Below are 19,375 nucleotides of genomic sequence, written 5' to 3'. Positions count from 1 at the left end.
AGACCTTCCCTGGCATCAGGGCCCTTGGTACCAGAGGTACCAGTTACAAGGGACTTACCTGGATGCCAGGGTGTGCCAATTGTGGAAACAAAGGTACAGGTTAGGGAAAGAACACTGGTGCTGGGGCCTGGTTAGCAGGCCTCAACACACTTTCAAATCATAACTTGGCATCAGCAGAGGGAATCCCGAGGCACCCCTGACTGCGACTGCCTGCTTCAAAGACCCGACGCCTGGTAAAGACACTGCACCCCCAGCCTTGCCCAGGTGGTGGCTACCCCGAGGAGCCCCCCCCCCCCCTTGCCTGCCTGCATCGCTGAAGAGACCCCTTGGTCTCCCATTGATCCTATTGTGAACCCGACGCCTGTTTGCACACTGCACCCGGCCGCTGAGGGTGTACTTTTTGTGCTGACTTGTGTCCCCCCCGGTGCCCTACAAAACCCCCCTGGTCTGCCCTCCGAAGACGCGGGTACTTACCTGCTGGCAGACTGGAACCGGGGAACCCCCCTTCACTATTGAAGCCTATGGGTTTTGGGCAGCACTTTGACCTCTGCACCTGACCGGCCCTGAGCTGCTGGTGTGGTAACTTTGGGGTTGCTCTGAACCCCCAACAGTGGGCTACCTTGGACCCAACTTTGAACCCTGTAGGGGGTTTACTTACCTGCAAAACTAACAAACACTTACCTCCCCCGGGAACTGTTGAAAATTGCACTGTCTAGTTTTAAACTAGCTTATTGCCATTTGTGTGAAAACTGTATATGCTAAATATATTTTTCTATACAAAAACCTATTGGCCTGGAGTAAGTCTTTGAGTGTGTGTTCCTCATTTATTGCCTGTGTGTGTACAGCAAATGCTTAACACTACCCTCTGATAAGCCTACTGCTCGAACACACTACCACAAAATAGAGCATTAGAATTATCTCTTTTTGCCACTATCTTACCTCTAAGGGGAACCCTTGGACTCTGTGCATGCTATTTCTTACTTTGAAATAGTACATACAGAGCCAACTTCCTACAGTACTTCTGTGTATTGTGTTTTCTTATGATATTGTGCATATGACACCATTGGTATAGTAGGAGCTTTACATGTCTCCTAGTTCAGCCTAAGCTGCTTTGCCATCGCTACCTTCTATCAGTCTAAGCTGCTAGAAACACCTCTTCTACACTAATGAGGGATAACTGGACCTGGCACAAGGTGTAAGTACCTCTGGTATCCACTACAAGCCAGGCCAGCCTCCTACAGGGAGTAACCTCTTATGGAAGACCTCGATGTGGACCAAGAAAGGGTCCTTCGCTGATGGCGCAACCTTGACCTAGACCTCCTCAGGGAGCGTGACCTGCTCCGAGATCTTGTGGGAGTGCGTCGAGGCCTAGGGATAGACTCGCGAGACGTAGAGCGAGCCCGCTCTGTATGTGCCGTTGGTGTCCTCGGTAGTGACGCTGATGGTGAGTACGTGCATGAGTACTGAGAGTATGGAGAAGCCGGCGCCTTGTTCAGGCTCTCCAACCACCTAGGCGATAGGTTTATGGGCAAGATGTGCCCTGGCGATGAGACCCTTGACCGTCTGGACGATCCACTCCTTATAGAGACCATTGGACTTGGTGGAGTGAGATTCTTGTCGGCTGGTGGTTGCTGACGCTCTTCTCCTTGAGAGACAGGTGGTTGCTGTCTCGAAGTCGATCGGTGTACCGACGTTGAAGGAGGCCCAGAATGCATCATAGGCTGCTCAGGTCTCGACGTTGAGCGCCTCGAAGGCAACAGATGGTCCTTTCCATGTGGACAACTCAACGTCGTATGCTTGGCCGTTGAGTGATGGGCTGCTGACGACGGAAGTCTCTGCTCCGCACGATGCGGCGACCTCGACGTCGTCTTACTTGCTGTTGAGGGTTGTAACAGCTTCGAAGGCGTATGAGCACTCCGGTATACATGATTCTTGTATGAAAATTATTTACTAAAAGTGTTCTTTTTCATATATATTTCATACGTATACATATGTGTTTTTAAATATGCTCCGGGATCCCCGCACGGGGGCGGGAACATTACATGTTTATGACTATTGATGAGGATCCCCTGGAAAAGAACCCTAATTTATAACATGCACTACCGGGTTGGTGTCCCTGTACTCCCTACTCTATAAAGGATTTGAAGGAAAGATAAATAAGTCTATTTACCTTTAGCTTCGGTTTCATTTTCTTTCCGGGCATTCCACGAGGGCAAGACGCTCCCAGCTGTGACCACTGTACAGAAAGAACAAGAGAAACATTATAAAGAAAGGAATAGTTTCTTACCTTTAACTCCAGTTCTCTCGTAGGGGTATGTCCATGATAGTCATAAGCACTGAATAGTTCTGCACGCCTGCAGGGAACCCGGAGCACTGTTCTGAAGTGTCTTCTTAAGTGTAGATGTTCGCCTTTCTTGAGGAAGGCCTGCCAAATCACTTAAGAATGTCAATGTGCAGCCTAGATGACAAAGGCTAAGCTGTTCATTCTTTTGTATGAAAAAAGGATACTGTAGTAAAGATATACATTTAAAAACATGTTTATTCTAGAGATAAAGTAGAAAAAATCTTTCACAAAGCTGATGTTGAGCAAACTTTGCAGCCTGCGGTATCAATCTTTCTATTCCCCTTGTCTGGTGGAGAAGAGGACGACGGAGATGTTGAATGTAACTTTTTAGCAGCCACGATTACCACTGAATCAGGCACTGGATCCACTCTCAGAAATAAAGGGTCCTGCTCCGGAGGACGGTATTTCTTTATGAGTCTGGAAGGAGCAGTCTTGGTTGTGGACGGTGTGAGGAAAATGTCCATTGCCGGTTCAAGTAACCCTGGGACCAGCGGTAGTAATGGTCTAGTTGAAGATCGCTGGTGTAATGTCTAAAATATGACAGAAGTTGTTGGAGTGGGTACTGCCAGAGGGATGTTTCAGCTTAGTAGCACCGCTAATTAATACCTCATCAAAAGTATTCACATCATCTATGGGTGAAACTCTCGGAGACGGGGAGTCCGATAACGTCGGAGAGTAATCTCTTGTGGATGAAGAGGAGTGCCTATGGTGGGAACGAGGAGACCTGTGATCCGAGTCATGCTGATGACGGTGTCTAGACGCAGAGGAACGTCTCGAAGAATGACATGATTGTCTTGTGGATTCTGCAGGAGTAACCGGGGCGGCCTCAGAAAGAGGTACCGGCGGAGGAACTGTAGGTGCCAGAGGTGTCAGTGGTAAAGGAGATGGCTGAGGAGAAGGTGGCAAGAGAATCAGAGAAGCCAAGGGTTCTGAGGTGTAATAGACTCTCCTTGGTCTCTTTGAATACCTTCTCGATGCCGACAAGCTTCTCGACGTCGAAGTACGACGCTGACGTGTACCTCTCGACGTTGACTCCTCTCGCCGTTGAGAACCCCTTGACGGCGATCTGCCTCGACGTCGGTGGAATGACGTCAATCGTCTCAGACAGTGAGTACTGTCTCTCGACGTCGATCTTCCCCTTCGCGTCGACGGTGACCTCGACAGGGAACTTCTCGACGGCGAATGTCTGTGCCATCTCGTCGTTGATAACGCTCTCGACAGCGAGCGATGCCTCTTCCTCGACGGCAAGCTGGTTCTCGACGGCGAGCATGTCGGTGCTGATCCTTGTCTCGATGTCGATGCTCTCGACGTCATCGGGGACCTGTGACGTTTCTGAGCAGATCTGGAAGCTGCTCCAGAGGACAAAGTGAGAGCCCTGGTAGAAGACTGACCTTTTCCTCGCTCTGTGGTGGATTGTCCCCTCCGTCTACTATCCTCCTTCGCTTGAAGACGAATCTTCTCCCTATCACGAAGGGTGCGCCTGGAGAAGGTTTTACAAATGTCACAGGCATCAGGTTTATGAGATGACGGCAGGCAAATAATACAGACTTGATGTGGGTCTGTTTTGGCCTTCTTCCTGCTACAGCTAGGGCACTTATCAAAAAGTGAAGGCATGTTGGTGGAAAAAAGCCTTAAATTTCTGTCAGAATTTGACAAAAAAAGGACAGAAAACATTCACTCTGGTTGAAAAACGTCGAGTGAAAATGAAATCCAAAGGATTTTTGTTGAATTTTATTCAAAAAAACTATAAATAGGTGGAGCTCAATGCTTCAGGGTCCTGTCAGAAGGAGCTGGAAAAAAGAACTGAGGCAACTGCCTTTTGCTATGCATGATGGAATACAGGAAGTCTGTCTCCTCTTAAAGGCACAGCTCTATTTACATTCTTTATAATGGCAGCCTATGGGCTACACTGCCCTGCATTGTTTCATCCTTATTTTAAAGTTGTAAAAAGCTTTGTGAAAGATTTTTTCTACTTTATCTCTAGAATAAACATGTTTTTAAATGTATATCTTTACTACAGTATCCTTTTTTCATACAAAAGAATTAACAATTTGGCCTTTGTAGCCTTTCATCTAGGCTGCACATTGACATTCTTAAGTGATTTGGCAGGCCTTCCTCAAGAAAGGCGAACATCTACACTTAAGAAGACACTTCAGAACAGTGCTACGGGGTCCCCGCAGGCGTGCAGAACTATTCAGTGCTTATGACTATACATGGAAATCCACTACGAGAGAACCGATATACCAAGAAAAAGGAGGGGAAAGGAGCAGAATATCTATTGAAGAAAGAAAGAGGAAGAAAAACCAAAAGGAAAATAAAAATAAAAGGAAGAATCGATAAAAGTTTAAAGTGAACAATAGAGACTAAAAGAAGAAATTACAAATAAAAACCCAGATCATAAAAGATCACCAAGCTTGAACGTTTTCTTTCCGTTTCCGGGGCAAGGGGCCCCTATAACTCCACTGTTATCTTACAGGTCCCCGGAGTCCTACTGAGGAGTGGTGATGCTGGCGAGAAGATGCGGTGAGCACAGGGACTCCGTGTGATGCGGGAAGACAAGAGGGCCCCAAGAGTCGAAATCAGGCTTAGCAGTGTAACTGCAGGCATGTAGACGAGAGTCTAAAAACAGCTTTAGCATGGATAGTAGAAACATGGTAAGTGCATCAAAGCAGTAGGCAAATGCTGTGTCCTCGGAAGCGACTTATTTATGCTGCGCCTGACTGCGAGGTACGTGGCCTTCCTGGTAGGGTGAGGTTGCCGATGCACTGGTCATGGCCACAAAGGCTAGACAATGTACTGCACAACAGCACTCCACTCCAGTCATGTGAAAGATCTGGGTTGGCGAGCAGAACTTACCTGGAGGAAAAGCAAAGGGTTTCACAGTGTCTGTCCCTAGAAAGCTGGATGAAGTCGTTCCACAGCGGGGTGATTTCCTGAAAAGAGAAGAGAGACTTGGGAGTAGGGGAGGAGAGGACATTACAGTACAGCAACAGGGAAACAAGAAACTAAAGACAGATTTGTCACGGCAGGAAAGGGGAGGAGTCCCACTCTGAAACGCCAAGCAGTGAAGCCACCATACACCTCCTAGATGAAGGGGCAGAGACGGAGGTCGACACAGAAGCTGAGAATGACCGTGCTGCAGCTAGGGTGACCACCTGGGATTGAGGCAAATTCTGGACAGGACTGTAAAAAATTCAGGACAAAGGGTCAAAATTCAGGACAAAAATTCAGGACAAAGGGTCCAAATTCAGGACAAAAATTCAAGAACAAACGTCAGTTTTACAGACACACGCAAGAGAGGCCATGCCTCACTATTTTGTCAGTGCATTTATTTACTCTTTTTTAACATAGCACTTTTTATTCACTGTGGTCTTTTTGTGATTGCCTCCTGGTATGCTACATTCAGGTGTCACATTACGTCCTTGTTCAGTAGTAAATTAATGCCCTTCAGTACTGTGGAAAGCCCATCCGCCCCTACCCAAATCTACCCGATCTTTCTTGAAGAGAAAGTAACAGCAACATTTTGATTATGTTTCTGAACATTTTAAAACCCCTGGCAAACAGTATGGGAAACATTAAGGTAAATAACCTTATGCTAATTTAAACAAATTGAACAAAAACATCTGGCTTACCCCAACCGCCCATGGACATTAAACCTACATTTTTTTTAAAGAGGCTGGGCAGATGGTGTGGACGACAGTCTAACACCTAATGTCAGGATGTGAGGCACCCATAATTTGTCTGTAGTCTCACTGCACTAGAGTGTATGTCTGGGACTCTACATTTATCTCAGAAATGGGAGCCCGGACTACCAATCAAAGATAATAAAAGAGGAGGATGAAATTGAGATCAAATGGGAGATCCTCAGCAAGTAATTCAAAGCGTTGTTGATAAAAACTGGATAAATAAAGAAGAGAAGAACAAGGTGGGACAATTCCTAAAATCAGACAAGGTGGGTCCACCAAGACTATTCGAAGGTATTGGGTACCTGGGGAGTTGTCTCTGCACACAGGAGCGAAACAGAAGAGGCACTGTCAAGTGGTCGAACAAGCAACACCCATCCACCTTGGCAAACTCTTCTGGTGCAATGGTTCGCTGTTAGTGCTTGTGAAGGGTGAGCAGGGGGCAGACCCCTTGCAAGGTTGTGCAAGGCAATTGCTTGCTTTGTCCAGGTCTTTAAATGGTTTTGAAATTGAGCAAAAGCCAAACTAGAGATCTGGGTTATCCTTAAGTGTCAAGTACACATAGAATCTTTTAAATATTTGGGATGTAAATTTTACAAACAAAATGTACAAATTTTGAAATGTAATTAGTGTTTCTTAAACATATGGCACTGTTTTCCCCTTTATATACAATTAGATCTCAGATTGAACTAGGAACCAGTTACCTTTTGATATCTAGTGATTAAGATCTACCATTCTTACACTAATTTCCAGGATGAAAATCTCGGCAGAGCGAATGGTCCCTCCAAGCCCAGTTTGCTTTTTGGTCTTCTCTTCTGCTTCCTTTAGTGGGCCGTGTGGCACTAGCGAAGATGGTGTGCTACCCCAATGATAGTATTATTTTGCAAACCTTCCCCTGCTCGTCTTTCATTCCTTCTTCAGACAGGCCACACATCTGATTTGGTTGTTGCAGTGCCATCGGGTAGCTCTTTCCACTCTAAAGTTACCTGTTACTGCGGGTGGATTAGGTCTTCTGGGCTTAGAATGCTATTATTCAGCTGCACAGGTCCAATGGGTGGCTCGCTGCCCACCTCCCTGCATTAGATGGGGTTTACCAGTAAATACTTTTAAGGAAGGCTTAATACACTGCTCATTGTTTCCTACTGACCATTCCATGGATCACCATCTGGGGTTATCATGTACAGCTTTCTCTTGCCCTGCCAGAACCTGTAAACTCACTGACCCGAAGAAACCCTATGCTCCTGCACTACCTTTGCTAAGCCTTCCCCCCCGCACACTGCACTGGACGCCACTATACTCTACACCACTCTGCTCTGTACTAGTGCATTCTGCACCAATACACTCTATTCTACTGCACTCTATGCCACTCTTCCCTGCCCAGTGCCACTCTATGCAACTGCAAACTACACCAGTGCACTCTAAACAACTGCACTGTGTGCCACTGCCCTTTACGCTGAACCACTGTACTCTATGCCACTGTTCTCTGTACCACTCTACACCACTGCACTGACACTCTACTCTGCAGCTCTGCACTCTACACCACTCTACTCTATGCCACTGAACTCTAGGCACTATACTCTACTCTACACCACTCTACAATACTCCTCTGTGCACCACTCTACACCACTGCACTCTATGCCACATGAGTCTACTCTGCACTCTGACACTGCACCACTCTGCATTGCTGCAGTCTCTGCTACTCCACTGCACTCTATGTAACTCTACCTCATGCCACTCTATGCCACTGCACTCTGCGCCAATGCACTATAAACAACTGCACTGTACTCCACTGCCCTCTACTCTGTACCACTGTACTCTACGCCACTGCTCTCTGTGCCACTCTACATCACTGCACTGACACTCTACTCCACAGCGTTGCACTATCCACCACTGTACTATACACCAATCTGCTATGTACTACTGCATTCTATGCCACTGCATTCTATGCCACTCTACTCTGCATCACTCCACTCTACAGCACTATACTCTACTCTGCACCACTCTACACTACGCCACTGCACTCCCTGCAACGCAAGTCTACTCTGCAATCTATGCCACTGTATCACTCTACACTACTGCTCTCTCTGCCACTCTATTGTATGCCACTCTACTCCACTGCACTCTATGCCACTCTACTCCGTCCCTCGCCACTCCATGCCACTGCACTCTAAACCACTGCACTCTACGCTAACGCACTCTAAACAACTGCACTGTACCCCACTGCACTGCACTGTACTTTGCACCACTGGGCTCTACACCACTGCTCCTAAGCCACTCTACTCCACTCCACACAATTATGCCACTAACCTTAAGCCATGCTGAACAGCAGGTACTCTGGTGTATAACACGGCTAATGGCTAAAACACATTAGCAAAGACAATAACTCTTTTGTAGGCGAGACCTGTTGGCTTTGCCAATGTTTGTTAGTACTATGAGGTACCGAGGTCGCTGAAAGAACTGTGAAAAATACAATTACATCATAATAAAAGGTGCTACAAAATGCGGCAATACATTTCGGTTAAATAAAAAAAAGCGCTTCTCAAATACAGATTTGAATAATACCTAGTACTAAAAAATGTTATAACACTTCATTAAAACCACATACTCCACAGCTCACCTTGGAACACCATTACAATACCTCTCTAAAGGAAATATCTTTGCCACCAGAAAACTTCAAGTGACTCCTTTTAGCAAAGTCAATGCAGGTTTTCAAGCCCCTTTGCATTTGCAGATTTACCAGTTGCCAACATTTGCATGTCTTTAGGTAAGGAGACACCATGGCAAGAGGGTCTGATTCTTACCTGTCTGCCCCTCCCTCCCTCCCTCCCTCAGAGCACACGAGACTCCCTGCCTCTGAAACCTGCTGGGGAAACTAATCGCCCTTAATTTCGCACTACCTTCCCTTGTCTATTTGGTGAAAGGCTAAAATTACGGACAAATGCCGTCTGTTAAGCCTTTCATCACGGACAACGGACGGCAGGGCGAAATTACGGACAGTCCGTGAAATTTACGGACGGGTGGTCACCCTAGCTGCAGCCACAACCCGGGAGGTTTGTGCCTACCTGGGTGAATCAGGTTTTGTTGCATGATATCCCTTTCTCTATGGCGGAGGGAAAACAAATTATTTCAGTAGTCTGGATTTTTTGTTGTCTGACTTTTGCACCAGTGAGAGTAAGAGGGCTGTACTAAGCAGATCCTAGGCTTGTGATGACTCTTAGCCACATTCATCATGATCAGGTGCAAGGTACCACCTTGGGTCTGACTGGAGGACAAAGGAGAACTGTGTGGAATTAAAGGAAATTGGCTGAGCCAGCATGAGTACACTGAGAACCACTGGGTGCAGAGCACGAAAAGAAGGTATATAAAGAGAGAGGGCTAAAGGCAGAAGCTGGAAAGACCCAATAAGAAAGGAAAGCCTTTGTGCACGCCTAAGGAACTTCTTCTGTTTACTATCCCCCTGAATAAATGACTTACTTGGAACATTTTCTCGGTTTTGTTTTTGGAGGGCCGTCAGAATCATCATCCGACGACACTATGAGGAAAAGAGAAGAGACATTGGGGAAGATTTACGTGATAGAGCACCCTGAACAGGAAGAAGACTGTTAAAACAAGAGACTATACTTAATATTTGTATTTATTTTCTCCCTTGTCCTGTTGGCCTTAATAAAAACATCTATTGTAAAAATACCACAGCTAAGCCTCCAACTCATTATTCCTGTCCATCCCTCCACGGGTCCTGGCTGCATCGGCGTGGGGAGCCGCAGAGCAGCCGCGACAATGTCTGCGCCTTTATAGCACCCAGTGTGGGTGAGTGGGGCTTGCATTTTAGGATTCTCCTGTTTTGTTCTTGTTGTGAGGTGGCAGCTACTTCACTAGTAATGACTGGGGTGAGGGACATAGGGATAAAGCTATTGAAAAGTGCAAAATATTTTAAAAGGACATTGAATAATCACCCACTAGCCAGTATCCACTCAATGTCAGGATGTGGTTCAGTGCAGGTTACAGTAGAGCAAGTGTCAATAGTCCCTAAACCATTGCCCATCTTCCATATACACAGGAAGTGACACGTCTGCTTTTCGCATCCTCCATATGGCTTTAATTACATCAGCCATAGCAAGGCACTATGCCAACACAATCAGCAAAGCCACCAACAGAAGCAGAATTATTTTTCAGACAATCAAGCGCTGCAACAACCCCCTGCTGGGCAGACCTATTCCTCACACCACAGAAAGGTGCAACGCATTAACCACTTGTTTCATGAAAAATACAGAAGACCAGACAGCACAACAACATCAAACCTGCTTCAGTTCTTACACCGGCCCATTCCTGTAGAAGTCCAGAATGGTCAGTCTTCCAAGAACTATCTCTCCAAGGTCTCGCTGTCAAACCCAACTCCCTCAAACCCACTTCTTATGTAGGATAATGTTATAACATCTTCCTTCATCAACGGTCTTGCTGGAGATGCTCTCTTGCAACGATTTGCCATTTTCAGTGCTCACCTCACTCAATGCACCTTCTAAGAAGCTCTTAACATAGGCCAGATCCTCCCACTCCTAAAGAAACCCAGACTAGACCCTAATGACCTCGCCCACTACCACTCATCATTCTCCTACTATTTCTCAGCAAGATCATTGAAAGAAGCATTTGCAATGCACTAGGTCTCACATTTTCTTGTGTTAGAACTATTGGCATTGCAAATTCAGAACTGGACTTTTCTTGACACAAATTGGTCAACCCTGTCTTATAATTTCATCTTTTCCTGGCATTTTTTGGTTGTCACCGGCGGCTACTACCATCAGATATCACAAGACGAGGAAGAGTGACGAGATGACTGCACTACCTCGTGTTGTGTAAATATCTGAACAGAAATTAGAAAATAAGGTTAGAAAAGTATTTTATTTTTATTTTTATTTTAACAGAACAAAAAGTCTTGCAAGCATTCTTGCCTCCCAACGAGCAGAGCAGCCTGAGAAGATTTATGGCCCCAATAAAGGAGATAAGCAATGCCCTGTGTGCGATGTCCTGAGTGCTGACAGAGAGCGGCCCTGGAGAGAGAAACGAGATATAATGCAAGGCTAAGTAAGATTCACATCATTGCTTCTAGGTTTAGCTACATTCTACCAGAAAGGGCATATTGTGGCATTTCGTGAGCAGTGAGCTAAATGACCCGGTGTTTGTTTTGTAAAAAAAAAAAAAAAAAGAAGCTTATTATAGGAGCCAGAGAAACGAGGACAGCACTGGAATAAAGCCAAAACAATTGTCAGCAACATGGGAGGAGAAGAGAGGAACAGAATGCTGCAATTAAACGCAGGCAGTTACCGGGGGCGTGGCCAAGATGGCGACCGGAGCGGCAGCATAAACTGCAGCTCCGATCCCTGGCCCGAACAAACATCCTGCTAGCGGCGCCCGGGCCCCCCCTCGAGTGGGTCTGACCATCGATTAGTGCGTAGCCCGGGGGCTGCATCGACGCCCGCGACCGGAAATGAGTCACCGACGCGCAGATGGCACTCGGTCGGATTGAGGCCTGTACCTGATCTTCAAATAACACGCTCTCCGAGGGCGCTGCGAAGTATCTCTTGCGGGCCGAAGCTGGAGCGCAAGCTCGCGTTCCACCGTTGAGGAGCTCCATCGTGGATTTTGCCTGTAGGTCAGAGGTGGTGCTGCGCGCCGGCCCGTCGTGGGCATTCTGGTGGGGCGGTGCCGTCCGGGCCACCCCTGTTGTAGCGGCACCCATGTCGGGTTAAGCCCTGCCGCAACAGGCTTACCTGTTCGTCACCCATCGTGGCAGACGGCGGCCGGGGCTCTCCGCGACAAGGCTCCCCCCACTAACTTGTAGCAGCACAGCACCCCGCAGCCAGCCTGGAGGCCGAGCCGCGCAGGAAACGCCTCTACTCGCGACCCATGGCTGGAGCTCGGGTTCGCGCTGCACTGATTGGGGGCACCGCCGCGGACTCCATCCGGACCTGGGCGCTGATATTGCACATCAACTCGTGAGGGACTCCCCAAGGGGGCGGCGACGGCTGGATTCCCTTTTGCAGCAACGAAGCCCTGCGCGGGTTGAGACCTTGCCGGGGCGAGCTCTCCTGCTCTCCATTCATCGAGGTAGGCAGCTGGTGGGGGTATCCATGCCCTGGCTCCCCCCCCGCTTACCGTAAGCAACACCGCGCCCCGTGTCCTGCCCAGTGGCCGGACCATGCAAAAATTTGCATCGTCGGGCCCAACAAGCTGCGGCCAATACTTTTAAACTCCGCATTTTCTGCAAACAACAGCGCCTAACTTTGCCATACAAGTTCAACTGGTACGCGGGAAGCGCTGTGCAGCGGCACATCGTATTAGGGCGCATACCCCAAAAATTCACTTTGTGGCGTTGCTGTGCGGCGGCACTGACCTGTTGCGATCCTGCCTCCCGCACCGAGCGGCCTGCAGGAGCAGGTTCACAAATTAATTTGCCCCAGTGGTGCGGGCTGTACCGGACTATTAATCGTGATCATTCAGACGCACTGATTTGACGTGGATTGTTTCACTAGCACACTGTGCCATAACTGCAGTCCCCACTACACGGATCCTTCCTCAGTATTGGTCCGGACTCCACCTCCGGAGGGGCGAGGCAACAAGAATTCAGCTATTCGCTTGGGGGAAAAGCGCACAACGGATCTGGTCGATCAAGAGAGGTGAGCCTTTCGGCGACACTTACCGAGTCGCAGAGCGTACACGCATTAATCACCCCCTTCGGGACACAAGATAATCAGAGCAGCTGCAACCTCCAATATACTACATAGCGCACTGCCCCTACCCCACTAGACTTATAAACTCACACTAGCACCATCATTATTAAGCTCCACAAGTGATAGTTAATGTGCCATGCTACTACTCATCTACATCTTCTTTTTGTCTTCGCCTTACTCCTCCTCAACACCCAGGCTGAACTGGCATGACACTTGACTTGTCCGCACACACTGCTCCGCGATTTCTAAGTACGTTAACGTCTAAGCGCTCCCGCACTTGCCAAATGGTCAAACCAAAGACCCCACGAGCACCTTTGGGCAAAATAGATCACGCCACCTCACCCTCCTCAGAGGCCCACGCCACCACGCAAGTGGCTTTGCAGAAGCTGGAACTTACCCTGCAATCACACACGTCACAATTTGAAAAGATACTACAAGCCATTCTAGACACTAAAACTACTCTAGAAGCTAAATTAGGTTCGGTAACAGAAGATCTTAACATACTTCGCACTGACCAACACGCACTAGCTGACAGAGTAACCGAACTTGAAAAAGACACTGTAACCCTTCCCCGCTCTGTGAAAGATCTCCAATCGCAACTAGCTCATTTATCAACAGAGGTGGATTCCTTAAAACGCAGAGCTGAACATGCAGAAGGCAGATCTCGCCGCAACAATATCCGCATGGTGGGATTCCCCGAACGGGCCGAAGGCCTTAGCGCTGAATTATTTATAGAGCAATGGCTCACTGACACTATTCTCAAAGATAATATCCTGAAGTTCTTTTCTGTCGAAAGGGCACAGAGGATTCCCGCCAGACCTCCCCTACCTGGCTCACAATCACGTCCGCTTATAGTAAGACTCCTTAATTACCGTGACAGAGACCTTATCCTACAGTTATTCCGCAAATCTGGCCCGGTAAGCTTCGAAGACATTGTGATCACAGCTTACCCAGACTTTACAGCAGAAGTACAGAAGAAACAAAACTCTTTCTACCTCGTTAAGGCATGTCTCCGAAAACACAACATCAAGTATGCACTGATGTTCCCTGCCAGACTCCAGGTGCAAGATGACACTCGTACACTCTTCTTCACCTCTCCGGAAGACGCCTGGACCTGGCTAAATGCCAAGGGTCTAGCTGACCCGTTAGACACAAATACTCTGGGAGACAATAGACCCTCCTCCACGTCGGGTCGCAGACAGCGCAAAAAACAAGGTGCTAAGCCCTCCCCTGAACAAGTGCTAACTGAACGCTCCCGGCTCCTGCGGGCCACATCCAGATTCGTTAACACATCGCCAACTGCTCTCTCCATACAAACGGACGTCGAGCAGGAACAAGATGCAAACTCTGACTCAGCCGAATCCACGTGTGGTCCTACCCTCACACCACGCACAGCGGACGATATCTGCTAAGCAGCTGGGTTCTATTTGTTTCCACGAATTGAGGACAGCGTCACAACTCTCCTACACCTCCTGCTGGGTGCCATTAGTGTCTCCCTATTACGTCGCGTGCTCCGCTTGTGCCCCTGGGCGGCGCACTCTGCACCACGAGTGACTCGGGCAGGGTAAACCCATGACTCTGCACCAATGCTCCCCAGCACCCCCGTTCCATATGGACCATTCTCTCGAGCCAGCAATTGCTGGAATTGTTTTCTATCTTTTAATTCAGTTGTTATTATATTTTGTTTTAGAGTGCATTTTCTTATTTAGTTGTTGGTACTGTCACATACTAGTTAATTGCAAACGCAGCAGCAAACGAACATGTCATATCTATTATAGCAATAGGATTACAGCTCACACTATCGTAGTCATCGGCTGCCCAATCTCAGTGAGTGAGCATCACAATGCTTTCATGCTGTGGTCAGCAGACACCCACTCCCTCGGTCACACGAAAACCACAAAAACATCATGGCCACTCAAACTCATTAAAGCAATGTGAAATACAAGGTGCTCACATGGAACATTAGAGGTATGGCAACTCCACGGAAGCGGCAAAGAGTTCATGCCTTTCTCAAGAGGCATCAGATACACATAGCTCTACCACAAGAGACACATCTCTCTAAATCCACGCTGGAAAACACACGCTCGAAATGGAAGGGGCAATTGCATGGAACAACATCTTCTTCATTTGCCCGCGGGTAGCGATCTGGATCGCCCCCGGGGTCCCATTTACCGTATCTCGTACACAATGTGACTCAAACGGCCGGCACGTGATAGTTGAGGGCATCCTAGATGGGTCCCCTCTAGCCCTAGTTGCACTGTACTCCCCAAATGCAAACCAGAGTGATTTCCTATCCACTCTTTCTACCGGTAACCTTAGTGACCCTACGTTTGAGTGCATGTGGGGGGCGACTTCAATAGTGTCTTAGACACTCAAATAGACCGCTCGTTTCCCCCGCTTACCTCAGCCCCTTCCAATCGCGCCTCTCAAGCACTAGCAAGCTGGGCTTTAAATAACGGCTTGAGAGATGTATGGAGGACAGCCCATCCCACCCGACGTGAATACTCTTATTATTCCCCTGTACACAAGTTATATACCAGAATAGATATGATTTTTGTATCTGCAGCCCTAATTCAGAAAGTGTGCATGTCTGAATACCTAGCGCGCACTATATCAGACCATAATCCTTTATGTGTAACAATGGCCTGGGGTCGCATGCACACTCGCATACCAACATGGCGAGTGCAGCCGGAAGCTCTTTTAGACCCCCCCCCCTTTCAAGCAGATATCTAAAATACTAGCTGATTACTTCCTGCTAAATAAAAACACGACATCATCCCGCTCTATAGAGTGGGATGCCCATAAAGCGGTGATACGGGGACACTTCCTTGCAGCCACGGTGGGTGTTAGAAAAAAACTTACCAAAGAACTACAAGCATTAGAGGTAAAACTCCGCAATGCAGAGAATATGGTCGTCAGGGACGAGTCCACACTAACAACACTGAACTCGCTTAGGACTGCCCATAATGAAGCAGACACCAGACTAGGCAAACATGACTACAGACACTATATGACAAGACAGCATGCTGAAGGAGACAGATCCGGTAGACTATTAGCCTGGCTGACTCGACAGCCCTCGCAGCCAACGCCTATCGGCGCGATATGCCTAAACCCCGACGTTATCGTCAACACTCAGTCAGGCATCAACGAAGCCTTTTCCACATATTACTGCACACTTTACACGTCTCCTCCCCCTCCGCCGGAACAACATCTAACTGATATACTACAACTGGTCTCTCAAAACCAACTTATCCTCGATAACTCCCCTACTCTGGATGGCCCCATTACCATTGAAGAGCTGCGCTCAGCTCTGGCACAAATGGCACGCAGCAAAACCCCCGGATCGGATGGACTACCGGTGGAATATTTTAACTCCCATGCTAGTCATCTCCTACTCCCGCTTGTAGAGGTGTTCAACGAAGCGCACCATAACTTGCAACTGCCAGATTCTATGCGCAAAGCTTTAATAGTTGTCCTTCCAAAAGCTGGTCGCGACCCCCTTGATGTTAAATCATATAGACCGCTCTCCCTCCTCAATACAGACTGCAAACTATAAGGGAAAGTATTAGCGAACAGGCTCCTCCCCGATCTATCAAGCTTGATACATCACGACCAGTCCGTCTTTATCCCTGGTAGGAGCACCTTCCTTAATATCAGGAGGCTGCTCCATATAATCCACAGCAACACAGACACCGAAGCGATCGCCCTCTCCCTAGATATTGAAAAAGCGTTTGACACACTAAGCTGGAACTATCTCCTTTGCACACTCAAGGCGTTCGGTTTTGGTCCAGGCTTCATCAGCTGGATCAAAACGCTTTACTCTAAGCCCACAGCACATGTCAAAAATGGCCGCATTATCTCCGAAGCATTCCCCATAAGCAGAGGCACCAGACAAGGCTGCCCATTGTCTCCCTTGCTATTTGCCATTGCCATGGAGCCATTAGCAATTAAACTACGCAGCTGCGCACATATATGGGGCATCCCGGAATCTAACACCCATCATATTATATCCCTATATGCAGATGATGCCCTGATTTATTTGCGTAATCACTCTGCCTCCTTGACAAGAGTGCTGAAATTGCTGGACTCCTTTGCCCTCGCCTCTGGACTGCACGTAAACTGGTCCAAGTCCAGTATCTTCCCTCTTACCTCCATCCCGGCTGACACACATACGACACTACAGCAGTATAAACTACCGTGGTCATTTGCAACCTTTAAATACCTCGGAGTGCAGATTTATCATTCTATTATAGATCTAAAAGAGGGCAACATTGACAGAGTACTAAGCTCCACCCGCAGCTCAATACCATTTTGGAGATCACTCCCCTTATCCCCGATGGGCCAGGTAGCAATAGCCAAGATGCTTATCCTTCAGAGGTTCCTATATTATTTCACTGCCCTCCCGGTGTGCCTGCCACGCTCCTTCTTTAGCAAACTGCACTCAATACTAACCGACCTACTCTGGGGCAAAGATAGACGCAGAGTAGCGCTGACCATAACACAACACCCGCAGGAAATGGGTGGGCTGGGCATGCCCAACCTTGAAAGATACTACGCAGCCGCTCAATTGTCGTGGCTGTCTGCATGGCTTCGTGATGTTCCTTCCACCGAGGGCATAATGCTGCAGTCATGTATGGCCCCACAAAGGCTGCTGCCTACATTGATATCTAACCCTCACTCCCTATCCCTGAAACTCATACTGCTGGAAGCAGCTCGCTTCTGTTGGCGTAGATATGTCAAAGGCAAGACTCCCTTCCCCCCTTATTCACCCTTGCTACCACTGTTCCAATTGCCAGGCACCCAAACTATCTCAACACATCATAACACATGGGCCATAAATACACTGAAGGTGGGCGATCTATACTCCAGTTCCGCGCTGTACTCCTTCGCGGAACTGGTGTCTGCCGGGGTGATGCACAATGGGGCCTTCCTGACGTACAGCGCCATTAAACGGCTTCTTAATAAGCTTTCGGGTGTCGGCAATGACGAACCTCTTGAGTCTCCATTGCTCACCACTATCCTTACAATAGGTAGCACAAAAGGTACCATAACTAAAATATACGAAATATTACTAGCAGCAGTCTGTACCACCCTGCTGCACGCTAAGGCACGTTGGGACATGGCCCTTTCTTCACCATTACCACAAAAAACTTGGATTGCAGCTCTTGCAACGATCAAATCAATATCCCGAAATCCTTGTTTACGATACACCCAATTCAATTATATCCACCATTCTTATTTATCTCCAGCCCGCATCCAAAGAATATACCCGAACACAACTCCGACATGCCCAAGATGCGCTACCCCAGCAACCGACTTTTACCACATGGTTTGGAGCTGCCACTCAAACTCGGCCTGGCACCGTGTCACAGACGTCACAGCAGACATCTCGTCCCTCGCCCTATCCCCCACACCAGAATCCTGCTTATTGGGCATACGTCACCGCACTAAGGGAGATAAACAGATACACAGATTTATAGACCTAGAGTTTGTTGTCTTCAAACGTCTGATAGCAACACATTGGAAGGCTCCACATGTCCCACCCCACCTGGTTTGGCTTCGTGACTTACACAGTCGCTCACAAGCTGAAGCGCAGACACTCAACCTACTGCAACACAAAAGTCTTATTGAGGTGGGCCCCGAAATCTGGAACACTTTTGTGGTGGCGATAGAAGCACGAGATGACTTGCACCCCCTGTGAACAGCGCACCAGACATAACCCTTACAGTCCAGGTTGACACGTTCAGCATGATAATTGAACTGCCTCAATCTCATTTATTGTCATTACTGGCATTCTCATCACTATCCTCAAAGAATCAATGTGATACACCAGGCTGCTTTCAAGCGTTTAAGCCTTCATGCAAGATAAACCCAGCTCATTCAACACTAATCCTGCTCAGCATCCCGCCGCACTCCGCAAAACATAATCCTCGCCCCAATTATGTCCTCCGCTCTACACAAACTTACACATATCAGCTGTACTCCTTCCTCTTATTTCTACTAACCTCTGTCAGAGGTAGCCAACATCAGCAATGACATTAATCGCTTTAGCTGCATCGCTATTCGACAAGCAGTTGTCGTACAGTATTTAAGTTGAATGTTTCTTCCTTTATTGGTCTATTAGCAATACCTTTTGTTTGTTTATATCTTGTTTTCTTTCTTCTCACTTTTGTACAAGTCACTATGCAATAAGGCTGCTCAAGTTTATATATGTAGGCAAATAATTCGATAAATCATGAACAGCCAATGTACTGTTATGTGAATGCTATGCTTAATAAACAGATAAAAAAATAAAAAAAACGCAGGCAGTTACCAGCCTAAAACACCCACAAAGAGGATCACCAGAGAAATAACAAATATAGCCCGTTACAGCAACAGATAAAGAAACCAAAGTGGAATAATACAGTAGTTAGTCACTGCTCTGAAACAGAAAAAGGAGGGAGAAAAAGGCATACCTGACCACTAGCAAGCAAGAATTTTTAAAGGACACTCCAACCAACAAATGAAATAACTTTAAGCCATAAGAAGTATACTAAAAGTATACACAAGGTAAAATGCCTATGCTCGACCTAAAAAGAGTCTACATTTAACTCAAAGATCACGTAAATGCTAACCATCTTCTG

General features: G+C 47.5%; 1 protein-coding gene across 1 annotated transcript in view; it reads right to left on the bottom strand.

Annotated features, from left to right (window-relative positions):
* The window catches only part of LOC138297191 (uncharacterized), a 270,414-nt gene that overhangs the window by 84,567 nt on the left and 166,472 nt on the right, over positions 1-19,375 (bottom strand). The window contains exons 8-10 of the mRNA XM_069236682.1: positions 9,502-9,559; positions 5,201-5,277; positions 2,171-2,236 (exon numbers count right to left, since the gene is read on the bottom strand). Of these exons, the coding sequence (XP_069092783.1) occupies positions 2,171-2,236; positions 5,201-5,277; positions 9,502-9,559 (201 nt within the window). The remainder of the gene's footprint in view (positions 1-2,170; positions 2,237-5,200; positions 5,278-9,501; positions 9,560-19,375) is intronic.

The sequence above is a fragment of the Pleurodeles waltl genome, chromosome 5 (genome assembly GCF_031143425.1).
Source record: "Pleurodeles waltl isolate 20211129_DDA chromosome 5, aPleWal1.hap1.20221129, whole genome shotgun sequence".
Classification (NCBI taxonomy): domain Eukaryota; kingdom Metazoa; phylum Chordata; class Amphibia; order Caudata; family Salamandridae; genus Pleurodeles; species Pleurodeles waltl.
Note: the sequence above shows the minus strand (reverse complement) of the source record. Positions and strands in the feature narration are given on the sequence as shown.